At 29.5% G+C, this 9,793-nt stretch overlaps 1 protein-coding gene and 1 pseudogene across 1 annotated transcript; both read left to right on the forward strand.

The window, feature by feature from the left end:
- The first annotated feature begins 211 nt into the window (after nucleotides 1-211).
- LOC111636749 lies at nucleotides 212-3,632 on the forward strand (annotated as a pseudogene).
- Nucleotides 3,633-4,516: 884 nt separating this feature from the next.
- On the forward strand, nucleotides 4,517-5,757 carry LOC111636750. Its single transcript, XM_023382069.1, has 5 exons — nucleotides 4,517-4,592; nucleotides 4,711-4,837; nucleotides 4,930-5,075; nucleotides 5,167-5,296; nucleotides 5,371-5,757. Exons 1-5 carry the CDS (start codon nucleotides 4,517-4,519, stop codon nucleotides 5,615-5,617), a joined length of 726 nt encoding a protein of 241 aa, XP_023237837.1. The 3' UTR covers nucleotides 5,618-5,757.
- Nucleotides 5,758-9,793: the final 4,036 nt, after the last annotated feature.

The raw sequence follows: 9,793 nt of genomic DNA on the forward strand, positions 1-9,793 counted from the left end.
TTACAGCCAAAAACAAATACAACTATTAATTATAATTAATTGAAAAGAATTAACTGGTTAATTTATTGTATGACTAAAGCAATTTTTCTCAACTTTGTAATGTATTCCTTAAATAACTAAATGTTCGGGTGTCCAAATTTCTTTAGAAAAAAACATAGTTTTAAATTTTAAATTACATTGCGTGATTAAAGTCTTTAAAACTTAAATAATTTCCTTAGTAATTCAACTGTCAAAACAAGACTCGTGTCATTGGAGAGAATTAGAAGCATGCGCCATTAGAAGATCTCAGATTTTTCAAAGTCATCCCATTCCACAAAACGAAGAAGAAATCCAAACACGATGCGAGTAGGTATTTTCTACAAAAAGAAGATACGAAAATTTATCTAGATGTAGCGACACAATACAATTGCTTTTGAAATTAACATAGAATCAGAGTGTGACACTAAACCGAACAATTTCACATAAACTAAAAATGAGTTAAATTCATGAAATCTACAATGAAATTTGATATTTGAAACTTTAAATGCCAGATAATTTTCTAATAATAATATCATTCGCAATGTTAATTTCTGTATTTAATAACTAAGAGGAATTATTAACAAAATATATATTCACGTATTGGGGCTTCTCGAGGATAGCATTATTTCAAGTTTAACTATATATCACATTATAATATTTCAGGTACCTAAAGGAAACTGCAGCTTGTTTCAATAAATACACAGACAGATGTGCAACTCCTCTGTACAAGCAATTAATTTCTTTTGTCAATTCTGAACCTCAAGGAAATTTCGATCAATTCTGCACACCAGTAAACGAATTGAGAACGAGTAAAAATATATTTATTATTGCTGGATTTAGTTGCATTGTTGCAATATTTTATTTACTTATTTTCATTTTACAGCATTACTAAAACACGCGGCATGCCTTTCTAAAGTATGGAAAAATCAACAATAGTGTGCAAATGACGCTCTCGCTGCTATATCGAAACTACCTTCGACTCCTTCAAGTGATAGAGTAAATCTGGCTTGCTGGTACGTTCGAATTACCCAATACACACCGCTAAATATTAGTTAAATAGCGAGTAACAATTGTTTCTTTATAGTTCTTATCGTCGATTCCGAAAGTGTGGAGCCGATTTAATAGAGAAAGAATGTGGAGCCGAAGCGAAAGAATTTGTGGGAAAAATTATAGCATTTTCTGTGTCAAACTTACCTGACGTCGTGTGCCAAATTTTCAAACCGGAAGATGCCACGTGCAAGGCATTGTTACCTGAAGTTGGAACTGCTGTCGGTGGAAGTAATGATTCTCCGTTAAATCGTTTCGTCAAAATATTTACAAGTTCGTTATAAGTAATGAATGACAATTGAAAATCAATTGTGGCAATTCAATATACGTATAACATTAAGAAGTGTAAATGTTTTTTATAGTAAAGTGTAAATTCTTTGATAGAAAAGTGTATGAATATATTAGTACATGGAGAAAAATAAATAAATACTAAAGTTTATGAAATTGAAACAGTTTTGATGTATGAAAATTTACTGTAGGGGGTGAGACCGATCATTTTATCGTTCGATATATATCCCCGTTTCTTCATTATAAACACATTACTTTAACTACTTAAAAGATCAATTTTTCCGAAAGAAATACATTTTTACTTAAATAAGTGAATAACCCATCAAGTTCACAGTAATAGATAAAACATTTCCAATATTTTACCAGTAAAGGAATCAAAAATGGCACGACACACAGACATGAAAGAAGTGATAGCTACCATAGTGTTGATTCCTGAAGGTTTCTACTTGAAATTAAGCTTTCTAAAAAGATAATAAAATCAGTTTTCTATAACTTTACACAAGCGCTATAATATAAATCTTTTAAATTAAAGATTTACTAATGTGAGGTAGATAAAAAAAATTTATCACACCAGTGATAATAAGCACAAACACTCAGATAACAATGGAGTACATTTAATAAAAACGAGAAGGGGTGTACATTAAAATCGATTACATTTGCAATTAACATGAAATAACCAAAATGCATTTCGGACGATATAAAGGTTCTAACAATCTTCGCTTCATTTTATTTGACCTCTGATCCATACTTACCAGTATCGTGCTGTTGAGTCTTTTATTAACATTCTCAACGTTCTTAAAAACAGCACATAACCCCAATCCACATATGCCTAGAATTTTCGCATTCGCGAAAACACAAAGAAGACAAAGAAGTCAGGCATATGGTAGAGAAGTGTAACGCACCAACGTATACACTGGAGAAACGTTTAAGGGAATACATAAATGAAAAATTGGAAAGTAATAGTTTAGTGACCCACGATCCAAGTAAACTAATAAAATAAATATAAAACTTAAATTCAATGAACGATGAAATTGGAACTGTGATGGACTTTGAAAATCTGTACCCCTCCGTAAATCTAACATCGTGCTTCAACGAATTAATTAAATTCTTGATACAACAAAATCAAGAAGAGGAAAAATTCATGGAAAACCAACAAGTTTTGGCATAACTGATTTGTTTTCATTCCTTTACAAGCAAAAGAAAGGAGTCCCCATGGGAAGTACTACGTCAGGAATCCTATGTGAACAAGTAATAAGGAAATTGGAAAAGAACATCCTCAAAAGTTTCTTTGATAGCATTGTAATATACAAACGCTACGTTGATGATGTAGGCCTATTAATAATTTGGAAGGATGACTAACGCATTAATGATTTTTCTTAAAGACAATCAAAGGCAATCAGCATGGGTTGAAGCTAAAGATAGAAAAAAAAGCCGAAAAAACTTCCATTTCTTAAATATTAACATGAAATTTAAACTAGGAAATATACAAACAAATGTATATTAGAAACCAACAGACGATCCTCCAACACATACCTTCATGGTCGAAGGACCTGTACAAATATAAACTATCTGCGTTTAATGCACTGATCAAAAGGGCAACACGTTTTGATATTATTATTAGCAAGTTATTTACTCTTGTATATACATAAATTGTTAAAAGTTCAAATTCAAATGAAATTCGAACAAATGGTTCTATTAGAACGACGAATGTAAAAACCTGAAGATGGCCTATCCAAATAGGCTGAAGACGTTCGGAATAAAGAAAAAAAAAACTCGGCAAATATAAATCAGGTGTGTTTATTAGTATAAGTAAGGGTTACTGTGATAAATAGTATTGAATTTAGCGGAATAATAAAGTAATTGTTTCACAAAATAAATTATATATAATTGTTTTTAAATGATACAGACATATCGAAACTTCCTTCGACTCCTTCAAGTGATAGAGTAAATCTGGCTTGCTGGTACGTTCGAATTACCCAATACACACCGCTAAATATTAGTTAAATAGCGAGTAACAATTGTTTCTTTATAGTTCTTATCGTCGATTCCGAAAGTGTGGAGCCGATTTAATAGAGAAAGAATGTGGAGCCGAAGCGAAAGAATTTGTGGGAAAAATTATAGCATTTTCTGTGTCAAACTTACCTGACGTCGTGTGCCAAATTTTCAAACCGGAAGATGCCACGTGCAAGGCATTGTTACCTGAAGTTGGAACTGCTGTCGGTGGAAGTAATGATTCTCCGTTAAATCGTTTCGTCAAAATATTTACAAGTTCGTTATAAGTAATGAATGACAATTGAAAATCAATTGTGGCAATTCAATATACGTATAACATTAAGAAGTGTAAATGTTTTTTATAGTAAAGTGTAAATTCTTTGATAGAAAAGTGTATGAATATATTAGTACATGGAGAAAAATAAATAAATACTAAAGTTTATGAAATTGAAACAGTTTTGATGTATGAAAATTTACTGTAGGGGGTGAGACCGATCATTTTATCGTTCGATATATATCCCCGTTTCTTCATTATAAACACATTACTTTAACTACTTAAAAGATCAATTTTTCCGAAAGAAATACATTTTTACTTAAATAAGTGAATAACCCATCAAGTTCACAGTAAGAGCTGAAACATTTTTAATATTTTACCTGTAAAGGAATTAAAAATGGCACGACACACAGACATGAAAGAAGTGATAGCTACCATAGTGTTGATTCCTGAAGGTTTCTACTTGAAATTAAGCTTTCTAAAAAGATAATAAAATCAGTTTTCTATAACTTTACACAAGCGCTATAATATAAATCTTTTAAATTAAAGATTTACTAATGTGAGGTAGATAAAAAAAATTTATCACACCAGTGATAATAAGCACAAACACTCAGATAACAATGGAGTACATTTAATAAAAACGAGAAGGGGTGTACATTAAAATCGATTACATTTGCAATTAACATGAAATAACCAAAATGCATTTCGGACGATATAAAGGTTCTAACAATCTTCGCTTCATTTTATTTGACCTCTGATCCATACTTACCAGTATCGTGCTGTTGAGTCTTTTATTAACATTCTCAACGTTCTTAAAAACAGCACATAACCCCAATCCACATATGCCTAGAATTTTCGCATTCGCGAAAACACAAAGAAGACAAAGAAGTCAGGCATATGGTAGAGAAGTGTAACGCACCAACGTATACACTGGAGAAACGTTTAAGGGAATACATAAATGAAAAATTGGAAAGTAATAGTTTANACATTCAAATTTAATTTACACGCTTCGAAAATAATAGGAATTTCGTTGAATTGAGATTACAGTAATTAATTACACTTAAATATTTTGTATAATTTTCATTATTTAGTATTACAACTTTCGAAACAAGACTCGTGTCATTGGAGAGAATTAGAAGCATGCGCCATTAGAAGATCGCAGATTTTTCAGAGTGATCCAATTCCACAAAACGAAGCAGAAATCGATAGTCGATGCCAGTAAGATGTTGCAGCAATGCTTTTCCAAATCCTATTTTTATATAAATTATAGTTTATTTGTAATGCAAAACAATCATTTTCTGATATTTTAGATACCTGAAAGAAGCAGTTGCTTGTGCCACTAATTACACTGATAGATGCGCAACCCCTTTGTACAGGCAATTAATTTCATTTATTAACTCGGAATCGGAAGAGAATTTGAATCTATTCTGCACACCAGGAAATGAAATGAGAACAAGTAAATATTAATAAATAGTTTTTTCGATATAAAATTAATATTCTTTGTTTATTGCAATTGTTTTTATGCTTAATTATCATTCATATTTTAGCATTACTGAAACATTCCGAATGCCTTTCTAAAGTGTGGAAGGATCAGCAATCTTGCGCGAATGACGCATTCGCTGCTATAACGAAACTTCCTTCGACTTCTTCAAGTGATAGAGTAAATCTGGCTTGTTGGTACGTGCGAATTACTCAGTATAAAGTATTAATTATTATTTAAATAGTAAGTAATAACTTTTTTTCGTCTGTAGCTCTTATCGTCGATTCAGAAGTTGTGGAGCCGATTTAATACAGAAAGAATGTGGTGCCAAAGCAAAAGAATTTGTGGGAAAATTTATAGCATTTTCTGTGTCAAACTTACCTGATATTGTGTGCCAAAATTTCAAACCGGAAGATGCCATCTGCAAAGCATTACTACCTGAAGCAGGTACTGTTTCCAGTGGAAATAACGATTCTCCATTTAATCGTTTCATTGAAATATTCACAAGTTCATCGTAAATAATGAATGTTTCAGTTAAATTGTGATCGTAACTTTTAAATACAAAGTTATTAATAATAAAACAATAAGAAAGTATTTTCTTTTATACGTGTTGTATATACGATGAAACTCATTGTTCGCAGGGATAAATGCAATGATACCGTAGAATAAAGCTTATTTACATAAATGTGTTTTTTTTTCTATTATTGTGCACGTTATCGGATGATTGAGCTATTGTAAATTTCTAATATATTTTTCTTAAGTAGTTTTTATTTATCTAAATTAACTTTTATCTGTGAATATTTTATAATTTATATACAGTCGACCCCCTATAACAGTGTTAATTATTCCGTTTTATATGAATTCCGTGTTGTACGAGTCACTTAGATTTTACAAATACGTGAGCCGTTCACAGCCCGGCACACATATTTGTAAAATCTAAGTGACTCGTACAACATGGAATTCATATAAAACGGATTAATCAACAGTGTTATAGGGAGTCGACTGTACAGTAAAAAGGAAGGTCCAGCTGCCTATAATTCGTTCTAGAACACTAAGTAAAAATGTTGATCGTCTGAAATATATTTTTAGAGCGACTTTGTCTTTAATTTGTGGAAAAATTATATTTAAATAATATTTTTTATTATCACCCACATAAGAATTCGCTTTTAGAATTATCGAACCTCTGTATTACGTGTGCGACCAATTGGAAACTGGCTCGTGCAAAATAAAAAGATCAATAATAAAATTTAAATTGCCAGTTTTCATGTAAAGTTTTCGAAGTATATTACAGAAAATTATGTCCGTGTTTATAAAATATAAGCTTATAAAAATGAAATACTTAATGATGCTAATTTTCATGGAAAATATCACACTCATCTCTGGCGTAAAGAGTAAGTAGTTTAATTTAACTTTTGTGAATAAAAATAATTAAAAATTCATAATACTAGTTGTAAGCATGATCTATTGTATCTGCTAACTTACTTTTTCTTAAAAGCTCTTTTTGTTCTGACGCACTAAAATAACTTTCTAATCATAAACAATGATTTCCACCAGTGGGCAAGTACCACTGATATAAAACCACTGAACACTTTGTCATGAGTTCGTAACTTGTCAATGGGCTAAAAACCACTGAACACTTGTCATGAGTTCGTAACTTGTCAATGGGCTAAAACTAATGCATAAATAGGAGCCAGTTTTTCAAAAAATCATCTCGCGATAGCTAACATGTGTCACGTTGCAGTATACAAATAAACTAAACCATACCAAGCTTTACCGGCCAATCTGATAGTGGTACCACATTATGGAATTAACTAGTAAGTAAGGTTAGACAAATCAGAGTCACACGGCCTATTTTATGTTGAATGCATTAAATTTTTACGGTATACTTTTATCGTTATATGAATCAGCAACGAGCGACACTGCAGATATATAAATTACTAAAATTTTATTTATCATACTTCATTCGCAAGGGAGTAAACTGTAAATGGATGCAAATGATTTAGATTTAGAGCTTTCGAATAACAATGATGTCCTAATGCATAACACCCATAAATAATTATGGAAGTTAGGTCGGATACTAATCAAGATCATTCACTGTAATAAAATGATGTTTAGAATGCCGTTGTTTAACTTACAGAACATTTTAATTAACATAAACAATATGTTTTAAAATTGCAACATTAGAAAGTGTGGTATGAAGACCATCCAGATTAGGAATTTCTTGTTCATTTTGGTATTGTGCCGTTCTTTCACAATACATCGAAACACAAAATGCCAATTATACTGTAGCAGAGGGCCTAGTTTGCAGTGTGATACGAAAAATGAGTGTTACTGACATCCAGAGAGATTTTGGCGAATTTATGTGCACCATCATACATAGGAAAATTGTGAAATTCAACACTATTTTAAGCGATTGCAAGTATTCTGGCAGCGCTGATACCCCTTTGCCATTGATAAACTGTGCATTGTGTTTTGTAACGGCCATATTAAGTTTCTTTTAAGCATAAATTCCAAACTCCAATAAAACGTAACATTTTGTAACTTCTAATTGTAATACTTTATTTTCTTTGCTTATTTCATTTTACTATGCAAATGCATCAAACTGTTCAAATATAAAGGACAAGTTATAAATTTCTTCTTTTCTAAAATTAAAATTTAATTCTAACTTTTGAACATAAACTTAGGCACAATTGAACAAATAATAATACTTTGAAGCTTTTTTTTTTAATTTTAAAATTTAGTATTTACAAGTTTTAAATTAACTTTCTGCACTTTATTCAAAGAACACGAATATTTTCTGTATATAATTACAATGTTTTCGACTAATCTATATTAAATTGAAGAATGTATAAAAGCTTTCAATGACTATTAATTTTTACTTCTATTATCATTGTGAATAGATTTAAATCTAATTTATATTCCTTTCATATTTTATAGTAAATATAAATCAATATTACTTTAAAAAAATATTTCTTTTGTTATAATATAAACGAAGTCTTTATTATTGACTTCTACAAATTGTATGGAAGACAATAATTGAATCTTTAAAATTATTTATAGAAAAATTCGCATTTTCAAGTTTTTATATTAAAATAAATTAGTAGAAAATTTATTACACTAAATAAAGATAAGTAGATTTAAAGATGATTGTTTCTTGTTTACTGAATTTTTATTAAACATATTCATATTTAACTTAATTTTATTATTATTATTTTAAATTTTTGTAAAAAAAGTAACACAATTTACGACTTTCGGGTAAGATCAAGTAAAAATATGTTAACACATTTCTACAATCCATAGAGATACTCAGACTAAAGGTTTGGATATACACACTGTATTTAGAAATGATGGCATACAAGTCATTCATTATATTTAAAGTTGATAGGCCACTATATGAAAATTTATGGAACATCAATCCAAAAATTATATTTGCCCTAATTCGGTACAAATTTAACAATATATTACAGAGAAACTGAGTTACTAAGTTTATGCCCCAAGATTTTCAATTTATGATAAGAATATCATTTTAATGTCCTAAATTAATTAATCATATTTAATTCTATAATTAAAAATACGCTTGAAAATTATTTTTTAAAATATATAAACATATAATTTAAATAATTTTTAAAAATTAATTTCAGAATTTAATAACTCAACAGACATGATAAGAGTTGCTGGAATTAAGGTAACATTTATAAAGTTTTTAAATGTATTATTTATATCAAAACAAAATAATAAATGGGTTCTATTTTTCTTCGGTTATTTTTATAGAATGATCTTTATATGAAATATGATAAAAATTACAGAATTATTGGAGGAATAAATTTCGATTTCTTCAACACCATTTTAAAGAAAGTAGGATTGAGGTAATTACCATCAATTAGTTTACATGTTTTCTTATTTTTGTGTTTTTAAATAAAACGTTTCAATTTATATGAAGAATACATGAAAGATTCGCTACAATTATGGCTGTTGTTTTTTCTGCACATATTTCTGAACATCTTTTGTATTATAAATTCTGTTTAAATTTAGAAACACGTAACACAAATATTTAGTTGAAAAATTAACAATTATGTTTTGAGAAATTCTCTATTATTTCAGCTAAAATCGTACATTAAAAATATAAATATAGAAGATAAAGGGAGAGAATAATTCTGAAATCAAAAATTTAAAGCTTTTTTTTTTTATTAGAAGTAAATGCACCACTCCTATGAAAGTATAAAACTAAGGATATATGAACCAAATTTGAATTATTCAAAATGGGTACCGCTGCTATTTTCTATGAAATCATGCCAATGTATGTTTCTGGCATTGGAGTCAACACCAATCAGCAGCCTATTCTTATCAATTGGTTCATCTAAGAAAGAGATGGCATCATTCAGAGGCAAGCTGGATAGCAATAAACTGAAGATAAGAACAGAACAGTATCCAGAGTAATAGTTATTACTCATTACATAGCTGGGTCAGCTGCAAGATGGGAATATTTAGGTCGCATATAAGAATGAAAGCTAGAGGATTGGAAACAGCTGCAGAGATAAGAAACTTTTAGGCTTTGTAATGTAATGTAATTGTTTTAGGATACATGAGATATTTGACACAAGTTTATTAATTTCTATCGAAAAAATATTAAAGGAATATGAAATCGTTGTAAACATTACTTTATATCATTTCAATTTTTAATTTATAATTAAAAG

The sequence above is a fragment of the Centruroides sculpturatus genome, unplaced genomic scaffold, assembly GCF_000671375.1.
Source record: "Centruroides sculpturatus isolate CEXI.00-Female unplaced genomic scaffold, Cexi_2.0 scaffold874, whole genome shotgun sequence".
In the NCBI taxonomy this organism is placed as follows: Eukaryota; Metazoa; Arthropoda; class Arachnida; order Scorpiones; family Buthidae; genus Centruroides; species Centruroides sculpturatus.